Source organism: Cololabis saira, chromosome 10, assembly GCF_033807715.1.
Source record: "Cololabis saira isolate AMF1-May2022 chromosome 10, fColSai1.1, whole genome shotgun sequence".
NCBI lineage: Eukaryota > Metazoa > Chordata > Actinopteri > Beloniformes > Belonidae > Cololabis > Cololabis saira.
The window spans coordinates 42,797,790-42,820,335 of record NC_084596.1 but is presented as its reverse complement, the minus strand read 5'-3'; the positions used below and the strand labels follow the sequence as shown (position 1 = coordinate 42,820,335).

Sequence of the window (22,546 nt, the reverse complement as noted above, 5' to 3'; positions counted from 1 at the left end):
CTCCAAACGGGACAGGTGTGAAAGCACCCTAACTTACATCCTTGGAGTGGAACGTTAAGGGTACGTTTCTGAAGTTATGCAACTGCATAATGTGTGTGCATATGTGTTTCAAATCAATATTGTCATCAAATTTTGACTTTTTTCCTCAACATTTCAACTTTTTTCCCGACATTTTTCCTCCAAGTGCATAATGAAAAAAAATCCTCCTCTAAAATATTATTTTTATTTTCTCCTGCCTGGCCCTAATACTCCTCCATAGAGCAGAGCTCCAGGATGACGGCTGGTAAAAAAGAAGAAGCCGTGGAGCTCTGCGACGCAGCCACACCAGAGGAAACACATCCCTTCAGTTTCAGGACGAGTGGGATGTGAATCTGAGCACGGACTTGATCTTCAGGGTGAGGAGCTTCACGCCATCGTATCCAAACGCAGACGCGAGGAGGAAAGTGTTCCCACCAGTTTACCACATCATAGTGAAGCATCACCACTTCAAACCAGGGAAGGCCTGGCGTTGTGAAGGCCCTACAGTAGCAAATAAGCTTCTCATCCTTCAAACGTGGAAATTCACAACATTTGAAAAGGTAGAAATTAATTTAGAAAAATCAAAAACACAACCACGAAAATGCAGAGTTTGGGACTGAGAAACCTATTCAAGCTTTTAATGGGACCAATTCAGATATTCTGAGCAAACTTTGGCAAAGAGAGCAGCTTCCTGGTTTTTAATGAGACGTCTTTCGCATATTCCTTGTTCCAGGAAGACCGCACAGCAGAGAGTAGTTTAAGGACTCTTAACATATATATTATTATATAACAGTTAAAAGGTTGACTACATTTTAAGTGGATAAAGTGGTTTAAATAGAATATATTATGGAAAACAAATCCCATTTCAGTTGTACGCTCACCTAAAAGAGAGAATATTGAGGTTTGAAAGTGCTATTCCTTATAAATATTTCAAACATTCATGTCCTACTCTGGTGAAATATACAGATAAACACAAACTCCTGGTCGCTACCTGAAAGCTCTGGGGCTTATTGCTAAGCTGTGGAGGATCAATTTGGATTCAACTGAGTCTTTGTGTGTTTTTGTATCCAAATATACAAACTATTGCACACCCGAGTAAGAAAACATTAACCTAAGAGAATATAGGTGTAACTTTACGGAAGAGTATTAGGGCCAGGCAGGAGAAAAATAAAAATAATATTTTAGAGGAGGAAGATTTTGTTTTTCATTGTGCACTTCGAGAAAAAAGTCGAAATGTCGAGAAAAAAGTCGAAATGTCAAGAATAATGTTGATGTTGATGTACAATTTCGAGAAAAAAGTTGAAATGTCGAGATTAATGTCGAACTACAATTTCAAGAAAAAAGTCAAAATTTTGTGAATAAAGTTGAAATGTTGAGAAAAAAGGCGAAATTTTGACTTTATTCTTGAAATTGTATTTCAACATTAATATCGACATTTCGACTTTTTCCTCGAAGTGCACAACAAAAAAAAATCTCCCCCTCTCAAATATTTTTTCTCCTGCATAGCCCTGATACTCTTCCGTAGTAACTTTATAAGTTTAAAATGAGCCATTTAGAGATAGGAGAGATTGTATATGTTGGTAACCCGGCAGGTCCTTCAGAGTGCTTCTTCGTACGGCTCCCGTAACAGCGTTACGTGACGGTGTAGAGCTCGTCCTTGCTGCTCTGGCAGAGCGTGTATCCGCACACGCGGGGCCTCCAGCTCCAGCTCCAGCTCCAGCTGAAGCCCCGGCTCCAGCCCGAGGCCTCCCGGTCCTTCTCCTGGGGCGGCAGCAGGAACACCACGCAGCTGGCCACCAGGATGTGCCACAGCGAGTGCGTGTAGTAGTAGTTGTCTTCCGTCTCGGCAAAGATGTACAGGCACACGCCGACGAGGGCACAGACTATCCCGGGGATCAGGTACAGGACCCAGCGCTTCCAGGAGGGCGGGTAACAACGCCGGCGCTGGACTCCTCGGTACACCTGAGAACACAAGTGAAGTGGAAGGACAATTTTTCTCTATAGTAAATAATAGTAATAATAATGAATAATCATAATAGGGCTGAAACGATTCCTCGAATAATTCGAGTAATTCGATTACAAAAAATGATCGAGGAATTTTCTCTGCCTCGAGGAATCGTTTAATTTATTTATTTATTCTTTTCGTTTAATTTCACCAGCTCAAAGCCTCGTATTACGCCCGGACCACATTTAATGCGACACACGCTGCGCCGTACATCCATGCGATGCGCACGTTAAAGGGGGGAGAAAGAGGCGGCGGGTATGTTTGGTTTTAGTAACATGCCGTGCTCAGGCAGTCTGCAATGGCCCAGACGGGAGACACATGTAGTTCAGTGCTTAACTTTTATTTTTAATCCACGCTATATTCTTCTGGTCCGTTCTCCTATTTTCCCCCTCTAAAGCCAAAATTATTGTTCCGCGTTAAATCGACGCAGAGTCTACGCCGCTCTCCGGCGAGGGCGGAGAGCGGCGGTCTGGCTGGCGGTGCAGCCTCTGTTGCTACGCCGTAGCCTACGGCGTAGGGTACGCAGCGACAGCAACGTGCGTTGTTGTAACGCGGAACCATAAATCAGCCTTTACCCGGTATATAAACCTCTGTTCCCGCTACAGTTTTAACTAAAAAAAAAGGCAGAAAATGTCAGAAAAATAAAAATGTAATAAAGCTAACTGGGTAGTTTTCATTTCATTTTATCTCTGTAGTCATTCATGGATAAAACAAGCAGCACTGGTGTCTAATGTGCTCCAATACAGCAGGTGTCATAATTTTATTTTGAACACTGCCAAAACTCAAAATCTTATACTTTAACTTAAAACGTAACTACAACTTAAAATTTGCTTGACACAAATGAAAGTTCAATTGAAACACGTGGGGAAAACACCTAACATTTTAAGTTATGTCTGATATCAGGTGTAATGGCATTTTTAGGCTAGAAATAAGAACATTTCTTGGTAAGATCCTTAGTTTTTTGAGTGAAGGCAGTGAATTTGTTCAACTGGTGTAAGTTCAGGGTTTTAAATGCACAGCCATGAACCTACTGGATTATATAATTTAGTCTTAGTAATGTCAATTAACATCTAACATCTTATGTATATTTATAATTGCTCTTTAACTAAACCAATATATGTTTTATCCGATTACTCGATTAATCGATGGAATTTTCAGTAGAATACTCGATTACTAAAATATTCGATAGCTGCAGCCCTAAATCATAATAAAACAATTTTCGAAAAAATAAAATAAAATGGAAATTGTAAATTACCGTTAATATGAGTATTTCTATAAATGTGTTTTTATGTTTTTATGTCTCATTATAAAATAATGAAAAAAAAAGTTATTTAAAGCCAGGTTTTTATTTTATTTGTTATATATTAAGGAGACCGATATTTACTGCTTTTATTTTGAAGGCGTTTCGCCGAGATGTTGTAAACATCCGGCGCTTCGGACTTTAACGGTAAAAGTTTAACGGCAGTAGAAAGTAGAAAATTCCTACAGATACACTGTAAGAGCTCGGGCCCTAATAAAAAAAGATTTAGCCCTGAAGCGCAGGAGTGGTTTCCCAGCTCACCCAGGTGACGACCATCAGCAGGATGGCACAGAGGACGGGGCCCAGCAGGTTCCACAGGCCCTTGCGGTCCAGCTGCATGGACATGGCTATCAGCAGAGCCCCGAGCACAAACAGAGTCTGCAACGCACAAGAGAAACCACGTTAAAGCTGGGACGGCTTTCTGGAGTCAACAGAATTAGAAAAAACTGGAGTTAAAAGCGTACGTATTTGGCGACGTCCCAGATCCGAGCCATGCACAGGATGGTGACCCAGATGGAGCAGATCGAGCCCAGGAAGTCGCAGTACTGCAGGGTATCGTAGTCCATGATGCACATGACCGCGACGCCTGGCTGGTCACACGCATGGTAGAACTGCATGGAGAGGATGAGAAGTGGAGGATTCGTGGGGAGCGTTGCACTTTCCAGCTTTAGTTTGACGTTTTTATGGATCAGGACACAAGTAAACAACTTCTGGGGCTGATTTTAAAAAGCTAAATTAATTACACACGGATTCCTTCCGCAAACAACGAAAGGGTAAGTAGCAGTTAATAGCCGCTGATAAGAAACACTTTGTTAACTGGTAGATTTAATGAAGTGTGCTGACACAATGCCAAGGAGGAAAAACATCAGCAATGTTCTTGGAGAAGCAGGTGTTGCGCTGCAAAAACTAAAAATCTTATCAAGAATATTTGTCTTATTTCTAGTTAAAATGTCTCATTTTTAGTCAAAAAAAAATCTCATTACACTTAAAACAAGACTCATCACTGGAAAAAACAACAATTTTCACCTGTTTCAAGTAGATTTTCACTTAAAATAAGTAGAAAAATCTGCCAGTGCAACAAGATTTTTTTGCTTGTAATGAGAAGATAAATCTTGTCCCACTGGCAGATTTTTCTACTTTTTTCAAGTGAAAATCTACTTGAAACAGGTGAAAATTGGCAAATAACAAGTTTTTTTTCTGGTAATGACTCTTGTTTTAAGTGTAATGAGATTTTTTGACTAAAAATTTGACATTTTAACTAGAAATAAGACAAATATTGGTAAGTTTTTGCAGTGTGCTTCCCATCATTATTGAAAGGGTTAATAGTGGAAAAAAAAGAAAGGGATTTACACGTGGAAAACATTCTAAAGAACAGTATAAGTTATCATACACAGTGGCACATTTGGCAAAAACAAAACCCAGCACATTGCACTGATCCCCAGTGTCGGGCACGGCGGTGGAGGCATGATGATTTAAACTGCAGACCCTGATTCAACCACCAACTCTTCTTCTGTGTGCCAAAGCTTCTTAGAGGCAAAGGCCATCTGTCCCACAGCTAAAGCGTGGCCAAAATTAGATCCTGCACCCAAACAGAGCACAGCCACGACGGAGCCGCTCTGAAAGAAAGGACCTGAGGGGAGGCAGTGCTCCTCTCAAAGTTAAAAGGGATTTAAACGCTGTGGCAGGATCCTAAGAGAGGTGTGAATGTCTGCAAACCTCCATGGAGCTCAAACCTCCTCCAGGATGATATCAGACACTCGTAGTCAAATAAAGTTATCGCTGTTTAAGGTGGATCTACAGGCTACTGAATAATGGAGTTTACTTATACAATCCTTTTGCTCACCATGGTTACAGTACAAGAATGACATCAGAAAGGAGGTTCATAAGGGTGAGAACAGGTTTGATACAGAGAACTGTTTTTACAGAGCCATGTTTGGCGGTAACTCTATACCAGTTCATATTTCTCATGTAGGCAGCAAAGATTGGTTTAAGATTCAGTTGAAACAATATCTTTTAAAATGAAATGAATTATGATTTGACATTTGGAAGGAACAGAATGAAGTTTGAATAGAATTACAGGTAGTATAAACCCTATCACAATAAAGGTGAAAAGTGGTCAAGAATTCTAAGATAACGTCATTTTAGGCAGGTATTGTTTGTGACTGAGGGAGTTGTGTCTATTATTGTTTTGTTTGTCATGTATAATGTATGTCTGTTATGTATTAAGTTAGGTATTTTGGTTGATGAGAAATTGAATTGGAAAAAACATATAAACTTCATTCATAATAAAACTGTGAAGTCATTGGGAATCATCAGCAAACTGCGAAATCTCGTTAATATTTCTTGCTTATTAACTCTGTATTATTCTATGATTTATCCTTATTTGATTTATGGTAATATTGTTTGGGCAAATACATACCCTTCCAGTCTTCATCAACTTTATTTAATGCAAAAACGATTTGTAAGACTGGCAACTTTTTCTTTTTTTTTTTATATTTTTATCCCGGTTTTTTTCCCATTTTTACCACCCCGTGCTCCTACCTACTGACAGTCCTGGGCATTGCCATCCTCTACCAACCCCGGGAGGGCCCTGCACTGAGCTCAGGTCTCCTCCTTAACCTGAGGAGTGAGCAGGCCGCATCTTTTCACCAGACAGGGTGGGGTTTCTCCGGCCGGACGTAGCGCGTGGAAGGATCACGTTATTCCGGCCGGATCCTCCCCACCCCATCTGGCGCCCCGGTTGGCCAGAGGGGGCATGTGTAGCCCAGGACTGTGTGCATGTTTTTGTGAGGGTAGCTCCCATTAGCTACCCAAGGGAACACGGGGAGAACATGCAAACTCCACACAGAAAGATCCTTTCGCCAACCCCACCCATGGTGTGGGCACTGAAGTCATGGGGGAACTAACACGCACTTCAGCGCCCACAGCGTCCCCCGGTGGGAATCGAACCCAGGACCTTCTTGCTGTGAGACCGCTGCACTACCAGCTGCGCCACCGTGCCCCCCAGACTGGCAACTTTTTCTAACTCTACGGAAACCTCTACTCCTTTGTTCAGAAAACTCAAACTTCTTTCAGTATATGACATAAATATTCATCAGATATGTGTGTTTTTATACAAACACATGTTTTTGCCTTTTTCTTTACCACTATCGTTTAGTAATTTTTTCACTTATAATTCTCAAATACATTCATATAATACTAGACAGGTTAATCATTTTCATCCTCCTTTTTATAAAACTAAACACAGCCAGTTTTCCCTCAGATATCGCGGTGTACAGATATGGAACTCTTAATCTCACATTATCAAAAGCTCTGCTTCTCTAGAGATTTTTAAAAGAAATGTATCATCTCATTTAATTCACATTTAAAAAATGTCACAAGTTTTCTTTGTTTTTTTTTTTTGTTTTTTGTTTTTTTGTGTGTTGATGATCTGTAACTATGTAGTCAAACCTTCTTTGTTTTTGTTTATAGTCTTCGTCTTGTTGTTTTTGTTTTTTTGTAATTACTGTTTTACTTCCTAAATTGAGGGGAGGTCTGTTGCATAAGCCTGTTGGCTTTTTGACCTCTCCTGTCACATTTGTTTTACTATTTTGATTGCAAGTGTTAATTTTATTGTGTGCAAACTAATAAAATAAAAAAAATAAATAAAAATTTGTGTGTTGTGTGTATGTCGGACCCCAGGAAGGATAGCTAATGCTGTTGCTAAATAAAACAAAGGTCTACGGTTTCCTCTTCTACACCTGAATGTGGCACAAAGAGCACCAGCTCCTGCGTTCACTGTTGTGTGCAGGTCCCAGAGAGAGTTTCTAGTCTTTACCGTGGAGAAGAACATGGTGAACAGGTAAACGGAGGCCTCAGTGATGTAGAAGCGGTGGACGGCCACCACGATGGCCGGCAGGAAGGACAGGTTGCTGAGCGTGAGCAGCAGCGTGGACGTCAGCTGGCGCCTGAAGGACTGAGCCGTGGAGTCGTCTGTGCAGCCCCAGCCGCTCCAGCCTGCACCCAGAGATCCACACAGACACCCACATGACCTTCAGATCACCCCAAACATGGACCGAGGGCCTAATAATAAGAAACACTCCATGATCTAAATCCTACATATCTACCTTTAGTCCTTGAAGATGGTATGAACCCAAGATAATCCTTTTTTTTTTTTTTTTTTTTAATTGTCGAATTCATGTCATCCATGACCCTCAAGCGTGTATTGATAATAGATGGGTGGATGGATCTTTATGCTGTTTGTGAGTACAGTAATCCCTGGTCTTCATGGGGGTTACGTTCCAAAAAGAACCCGTGATAGGTGAAATCCGAGAAGTAGCAACCTTTTTTTTTTTTTTTTAAAACCTTCCTTTTTTTTATGTCACAGCCCTGAAATGCAAAATGTGAAAAAACATGATATACGTTTCCTTTTCAAGTAATAAAGTCAGAATGGATGTAAGAATCATCCTTTCCATATTTCTCAAGCTTTTCTGGTTTAGGGATGCGTTTTTTTAAGCGTACGTCAAACCTGGGCTCAAGTGAACCTTTTGATGCTACTACTGTAGTAGTTTATAGAAGGCTGGGAGAAAAAGATGTGAAGATGTCAGCGTGTGTGTGTGTGTGTGTGTGTGTGTGTGTGTGTGTGTGTGTGTGTGTGTGTGTGTGTGTGTGTGTGTGTGTGTGTGTGTGTGTGTGTGTGTGTGTGTGTGTGTGTGTGTGTGTGTGTGTGTGTGTGTGTCGTACCGGCCTTGCAGACACAGGCGGCGTACAGGTAGGTGTAGGATCTCAGCAGTCTACATTCCCCGTACGTCCCGCAGTCCTCCACGCAGGCGCTGATGAAAACCTCCGGCACCACCGGCACCACCGACACGTTGCTGCAGTCGCTTCTGCAGGAACACGACACACCGACTCCTAACCATGAGCCATGCAGGGCTGTTTAGTTTACTTGTTTATTTGTGAGGATCCCCATTAGCTATGCCCTTAAACACAGCTACAGTAGTCTTACTGGGGTCCACATTAAAAAACAATACAGTTAAAACATACATACCTTGTCTGAACAAACGAAAACCACAAAGCTTTAAAACATACAGTTAAAAACAAGACATAAAGAAAATAAAATAACACGACAAACCTACATTAAACTTTACCGTACATGTAAATCATTATCTTAAAGCAAAAAAAAAAAACATACATAAAACATTCCAATATACAGTAAAACATCATCTAAGCCATGAAAATCAGATCAAAAATACACCCTACATACGATATTCCAAGGTATTCCAAGGCTTAATTTGCTTTTTGAATATTGATGTCTGTGTTAATTTAGTCATATAGTGGTAAAGAATTCCATGATTTCATTGATCTATATTCTACTGTCTGCTTCGGAAAATTAGTGTTTGGCTGAGGAAGTGAAAACCGGCCCATTGTTTCCTGTCTAGTGGCGTAAGGATATGACTCTAGATGGTGTCTTAACTAATTGTACTGATATACCGTATTTTCGCGACCATTCGGTGCGCCGTGTGGAAAGGCGCACCCTCAGTTTTTTGTGTCATTTTTGGATTTAAAACACACACACATAAGGCGCACCGACCGAAAAGGCGCCGTCAACACACACATGGAGCGCCGCCACAACACACACATGCGCGCGCGCGCGCACACAACACACACAAATAGAGCAGAAAAAAAATTATTTTTAAATAAAGCAGGAGCAAAACTTAGTTTGATTGTACTTTACTTCCTGTAGACCTGAGGTCTGCTCCAACTGTCAAGCTCCTTTAAATCAGGGTTAAAAACATTACCGTTTACTCAAGCGTAATCCTAAATTAAATTTACCTGCTGTATTCTACTGCCCTTGTTTTTAATAGCTTGTGCTTTTTATTATTTTACTTCTTTTCTTATCATCCTATTCTTAATTTTTTATTTACTGTCTGATTATGTCTTGCCGCTTTTAATGTTAATGTAAAGCACTTAATTGAATTACCTTGTGTTGAATTGTGCTATATAAATACATTTGCCTTGCCTTGCCTGAAGTTATTACATTAATCAAACCCATCCAAATCTTCATCCTCCGTTTCTGCATTCTTCTGAGCCTAATTGCGCTGAGACCGGGAGAACTGATCAGCTGCGACGGGCAGAGCCCGCAGCTCTGGCCGCGCTGCAGCCGAGTCATTTTCCTGCCGTGCGGCCCCTCGGAAATGATGCCGGCTTTTGCAAAAGCCCGAACAACAGTCCAGCCCAGCAGACACGTCAACCCACGCATCTACAATCCTTCAACAGTAAACGACGGAGCCCGCCGACTGAGCGGCAGCCGAGGCGTCGGCGGTTCCTCCAGCCTTCGGCCCGCCTCTGCGGCGCAGCTCCCCCCGGGAGCCGCGTCTCCTTCTCGGTAGGGAGACAGAGTCTCCCCGTCCGCTCCAGGTGTCCCGCCACGGAGCCGCCGCCGGGCAATCACGGCAATTCACGCGCCCCTTCCCCCTTTAACGTTCTCATGGTGGCCTCAATTACGTCCGCCTTATGGATCCGCGTTAAGCCGACGCAGCCCTACGCCGTAGGCTCTGCGTCGGTGTAACCATAAATCAGCCTTTACCATAATACAATGGGGGCATTGTGTCATTGTGCTTGAGGCACATTTAAAAAAAATAAAAAAAAATAAGACGTTTATATGCGCCTAATGGTCGCAAAAATACGGTAATAGAGTTTTGGATTGTAGAACCTTCCATATTGAAAACAGAAGTGCAGCATTCATTCTGTCCTCAACTTTTAACCATTGTAGACAGGAGTGCAGGCTGTTAATACTGGCTGGTTGATACTGTCTGCAGAGCGACATGTAGGAGTAGGTGGGAGAGACGGGACCCTGCGTTACCTGTTGCATTCAAGTTGCAGGGTGAGGTACCATGTTGTTGACTGAGGAAAGGGCAGCCGGATCACAGCCTTAGGAACGCTGGCATTCACAACGACACCGTGCCCTCCGAACAAAGCTGTTGGGAAAGCAGACACCATTATTATAATCTCCATAAAAAAGAAGTAGCTGGAGCCTTTCAGTTAGAATTTGAACATTATGAGTTGTTATCATTACAAACTGTTCACACAGAAACTTCTCTAAAGATACACTGGGGCATTAAACATGCATCTGAATTTAACAGGAGACGACATAATCGGAGACGTGGCGGGTTCATTGCTGACGTCTAGAGTTGAATCCAGACTTAAATCCCTGGGAGACAAGAGGACGTCACTAATGTCTGTGTTTAACCTGCAGCAGGACGTGAGCTTGAGCTAAACACCTCACATCAACCACCAGGTCTCTTACATTTCAATTCAAGGAACATAAACCCGATGAGACAATAGAGAGTTCGTCAACACAAGGAAACGTGCATGTGAATTTATGCAGCAACTGTTTTTCTGAATTAACAAGTTAATTATCTCAGAATTCCAAGAAAAGTTTTAATGAAAAAAAAAAATCTGCTGTTTTTCTGAATTAACGAGATAATTAGAAAGTTCGAGAAATTCAGAAAAACAGAGCAGATTGGTTTTTTTTTTTCATTAAAACTTCTTGGAATTCTGAGATAATTATCCCGTTAATTCGGAAAAACAGAGCAGATTTTTCTTCTCTCATGTGAATGCAATACGCTTTCGTATAATTGTGCTTTTTATATTTGTCAATATTTTAACTTTAGTATATTGTTTGGGTGTAGTTTTAATATAAGCCTATATAGGCTTCTAACCACTCCTCACTCCTCATATTACTTCTTGTTGTTTTGTTTTTTGTAAAATATTTTCCTTATGTGAATTTTTTATTCTGTTTTTTGTTGTTTTTTTTCTTCATCCTTGTATTTGTGTGAAACTAAATAAAATAAATAAATTTAAAAAAAAAGAAATAACCTGGCTGTGTTGAGGTTTAACTTAAAGTTAACCACATACAACTGACACTGACTACATTTCCATGCATCAATAACCCTTTTCTAACTGGAATATTAGCAATAACCCGGTTTTGCACGGCCATGTAAACACCAATAACCCCTTTGAATAACCAGAATTTGCTCATATTCCGGTTTTTAAAAACCCCAAAATGACCCCTGGGTTACTCCTTCTCTAACCCAAATATTGGGTCATGTAAACGCCAAACGGGATTTCCCAATCAAAAAGGAACAAGAATTTGTTTTCTGCACATGTTCTTTTCTCAAGGAATCTTGGTCTTTTGAGTCCAGGATGTTCTTATAAACACGGAGAAACGCAAGACCAGGAGGAGACTAAGCACTTCATAAATGTAATGAAGGATATGAACATTTTGGCATTTGTAGACGGTAGAAAGTACCGGGATAGCCGGATTTGTAGGAACGCCAGACCAGATCAAGCTCCGCTGGAAGATGCTGAAAAAGGCGAACTACAGGGACAAGAAACAAAATGACTTCTACTGGGCCGTTCATTATCCGCCGTGTTGCTGTTGTTGTGGATTTGGATACAGGAAGAAGAAGCGGAAATGACGGGAATTGCGCCATGACGTTCTCCGTGCGTCGCTGGTTTGATCCAGATATCCCAAATGATTAATTACCATGTAAACAGGGATAACCCTGTTTGCTCACGCATGGAAACACATTATTCCTAATGTTTCAGTAACCGGAATATTGCCCTTAACCAGAATTTTGACTGCATGTAAACATAGTCACTGCTGTTAACTCCTCTGGTTGAGGATATGAAACTCATCCTTCAGGGTTTGGATGAAACTGTGGATGAAGAGAGCAGCTTCCTCCTGGTGCTGTACCTGTGCGACACGGCTGAGACTGGTTCAGTTCCAGGACTGGAGCCCAGGGAGAAAAGCAGCCAACCACCCTGCTACCGTTCCCCAAGGTTGCATTTGTCTACAAACACAAACACAGAGCACGGCGGCTTAGCGGAGTGTTAACATGCACGGGTGCAGAGACTGAGCGGGGCTCACCGTGTTGAGACTGAGCTGCAGGTTGAGGGTGCCGCCGGTGGCCTGTGGGTGCAGGGGGTAGGTGAGGAGGGTGGGGTGGGTGTCCGTGACGCTGACGTTGGGGCCGTTGACGGCCGTGTACCGGAGCGAGAGGACGTCCGTCTCCTCGTAGAGGACGGGGATGCTCCACACGCACGCTGACGGCAGCAGCGGCGCCGCCAGGGCTGCAGTCTCATTGTTAAACGCGTCTTTGAGCGGTGAGGTGGAGTTGGTCTGGCTGCTGCTGCCACGGAGCTTCTTCATACCGTCGTCTGCTTTCAGTCCCACACTTCTGGGTTTGCAGCCCACTGTGGTGAGAAGAGGGGGAGAGGACACCATGTGACTCTTGTTGCAATAACCAGGACAGTGCAACACTTTTTCTATCCTTATTATTCTTTTTACAGCAACCATATTTTCTATTTTTATCTTTTACTTTTCTCATCTTTTTATCTTTATATAGGTGTTTAGCTTTTGGGGTGTTTGATTTGTTCTTCTTCTTTATGTTTTATTTCATTCATTAAAAGAAAAACTAAACAGTTCAATATAATTACAACAAATCTCTTTCCTTGAATGAAAGGGAACAAAAAGAAGACTAAGCTTATTTTATCTGTCTCTTTTTCCTAAGAAATCAAATTTTAATTAATGTAATAAAAAACAAAACAAATTACGCAATTTAAAAAAACACTTTCCAATAAACGTAATTTAAAAAAAAACAAAAAAACAAACAAAACTACAAAAAAGTTATAAAATAACAAAATAGCTGTCGTCAAACACAGATAGTCGTATTCTTTTTTGATTCAAAGAAAAAAAAAAATCTGACAATGGTGCTAAAAAGAGAGGAAAAAAAAGAAAACCCACCTAACTTAACAATTATCATGATATTTCTTCATCAAACTGGCTTTTATTATTCTTTTAAATGTAATGTTTGATTTGCATTCTTTGGCTTCTGTATTCTGATTCTTCCATAAACTGATACCTTTTACAGAAACACAACGTTCCATTTATTTTGTCCTGAATTTAGTTCTTTTAAAGATCTCTGTTCCTTTTAAGTTATACTTATTTTCTCTATTTTCACATTTTTTATGTATATTGATTGGCAAAGTTTTCTTATGAGCTTTCCACATAATTTGCACAATTCTTTGGTTCCACTAATTCAAGAAATGTCAACAGTTTTAACTAAAGGAATAATGGATTTGGACTATATTGATTTCTACTAGAGAGAGAGAAAAAAAAAAGATTTGTAAATGACAGTGTTGTGTGTGTGAGATGGAGATGTCCATTTCCCCGAGGGAATAATAATAAAGTGGTCTGAATGTGAACGTGATTGTGCTGCAGGCGTCTGTGCTCACCCGTGTAGTCGGAGGCCACGCTGAAGGAGACGGAGCGGTTTCCCTGGCTGCTCTCCACCAGCACGGGGAGCCAGCGGTCCCAGGGAGGGCTGGCCAGAGCAGCGGAGCAGCTCGTCCCCGAGCAGTTCACCGTGATGGAGCTCATCTGCTCCGACACGGAGCCCAGCCGGAGCAGCAGCCAGCAGTCCTCCGCCTCTGCCGCCGCCGCCGCACCCCCCGCCGAGCAGTTGGACACAGAGATGACGAGGGACGAGGCGAACTCCGGCACGTACAACCTGCGGAGAACACGTTCAACTCAGTGCACTTTTATTTATTCATTTAACCAGGTCGGCCCCGTTGAGATACAATGACCTCTTTTTCAAGGGAAGCCTGGCCAAGACAGCAGCCAGAGAAACATTAAAAGTGCAACAATTAAAAACAAACACCACCAACTCACTCAATAAATAAAATACTCAACATTCAACAAGATAAATAAAAATGTTGCTAGGTTAAAACACAAGATTAAGAATTTACATTAAAACAACAACAAGAGTGAAAAGTAGCTGCTGCTAGATCCTTCATTTAAAGTTTCCAACAGTGATGAGATCCTTCAGATTTACTGTCTTCTGTAGGGAGTTCCAGGCAGCAGGTGCAGAGAACTTAAAACAATGACTACGTTTACATGCAGTCAAAATTCGGGTTATTGCTAATATTCCGGTTACTGAAACATTCGGAATATTCCGTTTACATGGTGATTAATCATTAGGATATCTGGATCAAACCAGCGACGCACGGAGAACGTGATGACGCAATTCCCATAATTTCTGCTTCTTCTTCCTGTATCCAAATTCAAAACAAATGCTGTTTCGCGCAACTTTTCGCTCACCTTCTTGTAAATCTTCTATCCCGGTACTTTCTACCGTCTACAAATGCAGAAATGTTCATATCCTTCATTACATTTATGAAGTGATTAGTCTCCTCCTGGTCTTGTGTTTCTCCGTGTTTATAAGAACTTCCTGGACTCAAAAGACCAGGATTCCTTGTGAACAGAGCATGTGCAGAAAACAAATTCCTGTTCCGTTTGATGAAGATATCCCGTTTGGCGTTTACATGACCCAATATTCAGGTTATAAAAGGAGTAACCCAGGAGTCATTTTTCAGGTTTTTAAAAACCGGAATATGAGCAAATTCGGGTTATTCAAAGGGGTTATTGGTGTTTACATGGCCGTGCAAAACCGGGTTATTGCTAAAAGGGTTGTTTTAAATTGTTTTAAAAGGGTTATTGACATGTAAACGCAGTCAGTGTTTACCTAGTTTGGAATGCACCTTTGGTACGTTTAGCAGATATAAATCATTGGAATGTAAGCAGTAATTGCTGTGGGTTCTGGAAATGTAGTTGCATAAATAATGTGGGAGTAGACCAAGGATTGCTTTCTAGATAAAACTGTACCGGTGGATGAGACGGCACGTCTTCAGAGACAGCCATTCAGCTCTATCATATAAGGCGCAGTGGAGAGTGAGGGCTCTGCAACCAGTGATGAACCTTAAGGCACCACGGTTCACTGAAACCAGAGACTGCAAACAATTCGAGTCCACTTGTTGCACTCTGGCTCCTCTGAAGAACATGTGCCGAGAAACAAACAAACTTAAAACACAGGATTGCACAAACGTTCCTTACTTAAGGCGGGCAGGTCTGTCGGGAGCGGCAGTCTGGGTCAGGAATGTGCCCTGCTGTAAAACCGGTGTGTCCACCGCCCTCCTGACTGACAGCTGAGGCTGGAAGAAATACGAGCAGGATGGAAAGCCCTGACAGACACAAAGACACGGTTAATATCCGTACTGTAGATGCGCTGGTGCAGACTTCTCTTCATGCAAATTAATCCTGTTTTACGACCTCAAATCAGCAAAAGCTGGAATAATATCATAATTATGACAAATTAAATCAATTCAAAACGCCTACAGTGATTCATAATTTTTAAATTTGCTTATGTCTATTTGCGGACAGTATGAACCCAAACTATTTCATGTTTCTTTTTCGCCAACTTTGTTTCATTTGGTTATTTACATCCTTTTTTGTACTTCAGGCCAAAAAAGTTACCACTTTGTTAAGTTCCCAGTACGTCACAAAAGTCTTAAAAAGTAATTCTAGTGTTGAGGACATGACATGATAAAAGTTTCAACTGTTATTTTGTACCATTCTTCCTGCCAACACACACACGCCTGACCTGTCCATCACCCCAGAAACATTTTTGTTTTAATCATTTCAGTTAGTTTGTCGTTTGTTAACAAAATGGAGATCCTCTGCCTTGACTCAAGCTTTCAACCCATATTATATTACAATCACCTGCTGATGCCTATTTCTCAACCTGATTTACTTGCGCTCCATGTTTATATATGAAATACATGAAAAACTGACATAAAAAAACTCTACCTTGGGCTGATATCATCTGCATTTTTTTAAATTTGCATATCTCTTAAATTTTTTTTAGACTTGGGATGGTGGAAGGTCAGAAAAAAAACAACCTGTAAAACCAAAGTAAACAAACTTAAACATATAAAAATAGATAGAGTTTGAGAAGCCTCCTTCCCCTCCCGATGTTGCCTAACAAGACTTCAACAGCTGAGCTCAAGAATGAGTTATGAGCAGGTAAAGTACAACGCGATCCACCTGCTCCACATTCCAGCTCTGCAGCCTCTTCAGGTTGTGGAAAATAGACATTTTTCTAACCAAGCCACAACTGGAACAATGAAAAAGCTTCTTCGCTCGTCAATACAAATAATTTTCTTTTTAAGCACAGAAACATTGGAAAATGCAGGGTACAAAAATGAAATAGCTAGTGTGAAATCTTCCTTAGAGATGAGGCCGAGTGCAGCTGGATCAGGAAAATTATGACAGCAACAACAAAAACTGAGTAGCAGCCAGTGTTGTGCATGAACAAGTTCAAATGAACAAGTTCATTTCAGTGAGAACGTTGAACTGAACGCAACATATTTGCAAATAAAGAACTTGAACGTGAACTTGTTCATTCTGCAGATCACGAACTGGAATTTGAACTGTTCAGATTATGTGAGTTTCAGCTTCAGTGTTTACGTCCAATTATTACGGAATAATCCTCCTTCAACTTCAAAGTTGAAACGTCATGTCACAGAGTTAAAGCATCCGTGTGAGAAAATATCTGCAAGTCCTTGACAATCAAACAAAGTGATCAGGAAAGACCAAGAAGACCCAACAGCCCCAAACGACCCCAGTCCCACTGCTGCACCTTCAGGGGGAGGATTTACCAGAAACAGGTACAGTAGATAAACTGATAATGGACTACATTGTTGGAGATTTACAGCCTCAGTAAAGTTGAAAAGCCACTAGGACAAAACATGATTGTTTACAGTGAACAGTTTTAGGATAGGGGGGCGTTTCATTCGTACTTCTCACCTAAAAATATTGAAATTAACTGAATTTGAACTAGTTCAAAGTGAAAATGGTGAACTATGAATGTGAATTATTCATTTTTAAACTATGTGAACGGAACTTTGAACTAGTTCATGAGAAGTAGGAACTTGCCCCATACGGACCTTCTGCTCTATACGGCCGTCGTCCTCAGGCAGGTGAGCGGCGACGAACCAGTCGCCTGGCGCCGGGTCGCTGAGGTTAAAGGTGGTGGAGCTCTGTGAGACCACTGGGAGAGTCAGAGACAGGGACGGGCTCCACAGCGTCGCGTTGGGAAACACCAAACCTGTTGGGTTTATCACTGGAGGGGCACCCCACCGAATGTGGCTAAAAAAAAAAAGAAAAGAAAAAAAGGAATTTTATTTATTTAACACATCTTGAAAAGTCAGTAATAGAATTACCATAAAAAAAACAATAGACAGCATATATGCAAGGAGGTCTAAAAAACCCTCTAGGGGCTTGACAGAGGACTTCCTTAAATGAGCATAAAAATTGACATTTTCATGGACATAAATGCAAATCACACACACCACACACACACATACATACACCCCCACGCACAGAACGCTCACACACTGCACACTCGAAGAAAAGAAAAAAGCACATACCTGAAAAAAAGACAAAGGAAAGACAGAAAAACTATAATACTGTATAAAAAATTTGGAAAAAAGACAAATGTGAGTAAGTAGAAGTTTACATCATATTATTAAGCTATTGATATAGCAAAGAATGGTTCACAGATTTTTTTAATAATTCATGAGAAAGTTTGACAAGGTGGGGAGGAAGTGAATTCCATATCTTGGAACCTCTTGAGAGATCTTGAGATGAAATAGTTTGCGATTGTGGGGGCCGAAGCTGGGAGGCTTTACGGGTTGAATAATTATGAAATTCATTGTTTGGGGAAAAGAAATTGTGAAAAAAGTTAGGAAGAGTTTTATTTAAAGAACCATGTTGAGAGGGGGGGAAAAAAAAAAAAAAAAAAAAAAAAGTACAAGTTAAAAAAGACAGAAAACCCCAGAAGAGAGGTGAAGAGACAGAAAGGTTGTGAGGAGAGTCATGGTTGGGACAGCGCCTGCATGCTGTCATGGTGACAGATCCGTGTCTTACATGGTGACGTTGTGCTGCCCACAGTGGAAGCTGTGGCCCTTGGTCACGGTGAACAGCCAGCGCGCCACGGCCGTCTCCTCCGGGATGTGGAACCTCTGCAGCCGGACGTTGCCATACCAACCGTACTTTGATAACTTCTGAGCGGGCTTGGAGGAGAGCTCTGCCACGAAAGTCGGTTCTCCGTCTAAAGATACAGATAAAGGCTTTGGTTGTTAAAATGTACAAGACTGTATCTAATTAATGTTGACGAGTTAGCAACAAATAAAACAGAAGGCAGAAAAACAAACATGAACTAACTGAAATCCTCTTTATTTTCAGTTGTTATGCCTCGTATGTGCAGTCAGTCTGCTAAGCCTGTGTTGAAAAAAAAAATAGATTTTCTGATTCTAAATCGATTCTCATTTTAATTCCTAAAAATCGAGTTATATGTCTAAAGATCGATTTTTTTTCATCATTACATGACAACTTTTGGTATTTTTTTTGTTTATGCCCAAAAAAGGAATGTTTTGTTGGACACGAGAATAACTAATGCCATATTTTTTTATTTTTTTTTTTACACATCTGTTTTCTGCCCTGGATGTGTTTGGTAATTCTGCCACACGATGTTTCTGAAAGCAGTTCTATCAGCATTCTGGGAGCTGATTGGTCCTTACAGCATCATTAGCTGCAATACTTGCTGTTGAATCTCAATATAATACTAGTAGTAATATGTTGCATAACTACAGTCATATAATTCATGCAACAGCTCAAAAAACATTTTTAATAACACTAACCCAAATCAATATCGGAATCGTGATAATCGATTCTGAATCTTAAGAATCGGAATCGAATTGATTCTTGACATTTGAATGGATCCCCAGCCCTAATCCAGGTGCTGTCCCTGCCATGACTCCTCACAACCTTTCTGTCTACAAGGTCCTGCTAATCAGAACCACTGGTGTTGCAGGAAATAAACACCTGAAGCAAAGTGTTCAGTCACATGGACACAAGACCTAGTGGGTCTCTTGGGTATTTAATAACTTGTTTGACTGTTAACAGAGTAACTCTACTGATAATATTGCGCAAAATGACAAGAAATTGGATTTTAGGAATGTTTTGCATATGACGAAGTGTGCCATTCAATATGTCCCTTATACTGAAACATTCAGCATTTAAACATTCAAAATGAAAATAATATCTTATTGGGGGAATAGTGGTTTTCTCGATGGACCCTCGACGGATTTTTTTGTTTTGTTTTTTATTATTCGCATACCAACATTATATCTCTACTGCGATCCATTTTTCTTTTTCTTGCAAACAGAAAAAAGAACAAAACCATAAACATGGGGTGTTTTCATTAAGAGAAAAAAAAAAAAACTTTATGTAAAAGACAAATGGGTAAATTAAATACATCTCAAACAAAAGCAGGACGTCTCAGGGAAATATAACTTTTCCAATCTTCCCAGATTGCTTCAAATTTGGATTGTTGCAGCCTCTTAGAGAACGTTATCCTCTCCATTACAAAGATATCGTAAATGATGTCGCACCAATCATCTAATGAAGGAGCGTCTGGCTCAAGCCACTTCCTGGTAACAGCTTTTCACGCAGCTACACTTAGCAAACCAAACAGGTATCTTCATTCCACAACTAAAGATACAGAGTGCGCAAACCCAAAAAGAAGTTGGTCCCAGTTAAAAGCAACATCTGACCCAAAAATCATCACTAACTCTGAATGGATTTCACGCCAGAAAGCATTTACTTTTGGACAGGCCCAGAACAAGTGGTGGTGGTTGTTCCTCCTGGAGCCACGTCACCTCCAGCTGGAGGAGCCTGGATGGTGACGGCTCTGAGCAGGTGGAATAAAAGATCTGATTAGAGACTTCCAGCCAAAAGATCTCCAGGAAGTTGACTGTGATATTCTCCATTGGAATTCACAGTATTTTATCCAAACATCCTCTGAGAGGCAACTGTTGGTTTCCCTGTCCCATTTTGATTAGATTTTTATTTTGTACATGTAAAAAAACAACAATTAAAGAGAAGATAAGAATACCAAAACAAAGAATTTCACTTTAACACTTAATATCTTAATTTACATGTGCAAAAAGGAGTAGGAAGAAGTGTAAACGTATTTAATCCTACCCCCATTCACTAATCGTTTATTAACACGTATTTATAATAACTAACTACGGTATTCTATAGTTATACTACTATAGTTATTATACTCACTGACTTACCTATACATACATACATACACATAGTTGAATATTTCTATATATTTGTACACACACGCCCATATAAATATTTATATAAATATACTTATTTACACCATACTACCATACTACCTATAAATATATATATATATATATATATTAACTCCATCTGCTCTAGATATCTATGTATATCTACTTACACACGCATTCACACATATACATTTTAACTTAACATAAGTATCAACTGTTTTAGCCTGTAAAGTCTAGAGATGACTTTAAGCCCTGAATCATCACTGCAAGCACTCATAAATACTTTTAATTGCGATATTATCAATTGCTTTCTGGCCTTTGACCATAATATTGTTTATGTGATCGCACCTGAAGAAATCTAAAAAAAAAAAAACATGGACAGATTAGCAGATAAAACCGGTATTATGTCCGACATTGTCACCTTCAGAGCGAGCCCTGCAGCTGAAGGACCGGGAGGATCAAATACTCAACATCCCATATTATCGATTTAGAGTGGCAATCAACCTTTGAAAGTCGACTGTGCGCATGCGCAGAACCACAAAGTAGCATTTTTTCGGCAGGTAGCAGAAATGGTCATAACACCGGTCCGCTGTTAGCGTCGCGCTGTTGCTCGTCCCGTCGAGAGGAAACACTCACCGTCTCCTGACGTCCACGCTGCCAGGGCCACGAACACGACACCGCGCAGCAAACACGCGGCCATAGTCCTCGTCGACCGTCACAAACATCCCATACCTCCACGCACACCTGTACACCTGCCCTCCCGCGCAGCAGGAACACCTGCCCTCCTCCGGCATTAACCCACACTTCCGGGTGGATGGCGCGGCAACACGTGATCACGTGACGTCACCGGACTCGCTTCGTGCCGCCTTTGGGGACTTTTGGAGAATTCAGGAGATTATGCTCTTGAATAGCGGATAAACTTTATCCTATATGTAAAAAATTGTATTCACTAACAAAAAATCGTAAAATCACTACCTAAGATTGCTCCTTTTCTCCTGGAACTCTTTGCTTAAATCTCTGATTTTGTTCAATAACAAAAATTAATACTTTTTTGAGCCATTATGAAAATTATTTTCCTGAACACCATGTTTGATTTATTTATTTATTTATTTTTTGTACCCTCAATTTATGTATTATTTAGTTTTTTATTTAAATTTTTTCTTAAACCATCTCTTTTAATGACTTACTTTTATTTAATATATATAACGACCCCTGATGTGATTGATATTCTTCTATGTACTGTCAACAATGTGCTGTTTCTTACTGTATACTTTTGTATATTTCAATAATAAATAATAATAAAAAATAATAATAACTGAGGACTTTTGGAGAGAAAAAAGAAAAGCTCACATGTCAGGTTGGACTACGAATTACATGAGATTAGATTCAATTTTGTTGTCATTGTATATCAACACATTCAACGAAATGCGGTTAGCATCCAACCAAAAATGCAATGCCAAACCAATGTGAATATATAGATATGGACATGAATTGTATTTACAGTTATGAATAAATATGAAAAATCCTCAGAAATGTGGTGGTATTGTGAAGTAGTATTAACAGAATATACGTTAGTGCAAATTAACATATTGTGCAAAAAAATGTGCAAATGATGTCAGTGGTAAATGTATTCTCACTGACGGATGGACAGATAGACTTTTCCTTATAATTTGTGTAACTTTTTTTGATGAGAAGACATTGATGAGAAGACATACAGTAGATGTTTTAAACCCAAATAGGATAAGGTTTTGAAAATAAAGAGAAGATTGGACATTTGAGGCTAAAACAATCAAAAGCCGGTACATTTATCCATTTCTGCTGAGACAAATAAGAGCATCAGTACAAACTTTCATTGTTCTGTTTATTACCACAGATATGGACTCATCATGGCATAACAAACAAACAAAGCTATATTTTTATTTATTTATTCATTATACACAATAGTGGGAGATGTTTTCAATTAGTTTGGACAGTATACATGTGGACAATTTATTGGTACTGTTCTATTAATGAAAGAAAAGCCCACAATCGTCACTAAAATAAAACAAAAAATGTTCCTGATTAATGAAAAAAAATACCTTGCATTTGAACTGTGGTTTAAAAATTATCATAAAAATAACTGATAAAACTAATTAAACAAATTAGTTTTTATCACTCGAAAAGATTGAAAATAATTACACCACAGTGACATGTTC

At 40.2% G+C, this 22,546-nt stretch overlaps 1 protein-coding gene across 1 annotated transcript; it reads right to left on the bottom strand.

Moving 5' to 3' along the window:
• Positions 1–1,431: 1,431 nt before the first annotated feature.
• On the bottom strand, positions 1,432–21,141 carry pgap6 (post-glycosylphosphatidylinositol attachment to proteins 6). Its single transcript, XM_061732973.1, has 13 exons — positions 20,988–21,141; positions 18,133–18,316; positions 17,151–17,352; positions 15,259–15,386; positions 13,602–13,876; positions 12,235–12,560; positions 12,061–12,157; positions 10,165–10,279; positions 8,046–8,188; positions 7,141–7,319; positions 3,788–3,934; positions 3,585–3,701; positions 1,432–1,980 (listed from the first exon to the last, which is right to left on the bottom strand). The coding sequence occupies exons 1-13, from the start codon at positions 21,049–21,051 to the stop codon at positions 1,651–1,653; spliced, it is 2,307 nt and encodes a 768-aa protein (XP_061588957.1). The 5' UTR covers positions 21,052–21,141; the 3' UTR covers positions 1,432–1,650.
• Positions 21,142–22,546: the final 1,405 nt, after the last annotated feature.

What these genes read in the sequence shown, in the direction of transcription:
- pgap6 (XM_061732973.1), bottom strand. Translation starts at nt 21,051, where the DNA reads ATGGCCGCGTGTTTGCTGCGCGGTGTCGTGTTCGTGGCCCTGGCAGCG. An exon ending in ACGGCCGTATAGAGCAGAAG is followed by an intron (nt 15,387 to 17,150) that starts GTCCGTATGGGG and finishes TGTGTCTGTCAG; the next exon opens with GGCTTTCCATCCTGCTCGTA. An exon ending in CGCCTGTGTCTGCAAGGCCG is followed by an intron (nt 7,320 to 8,045) that starts GTACGACACACA and finishes CTCTGGGTGCAG; the next exon opens with GCTGGAGCGGCTGGGGCTGC.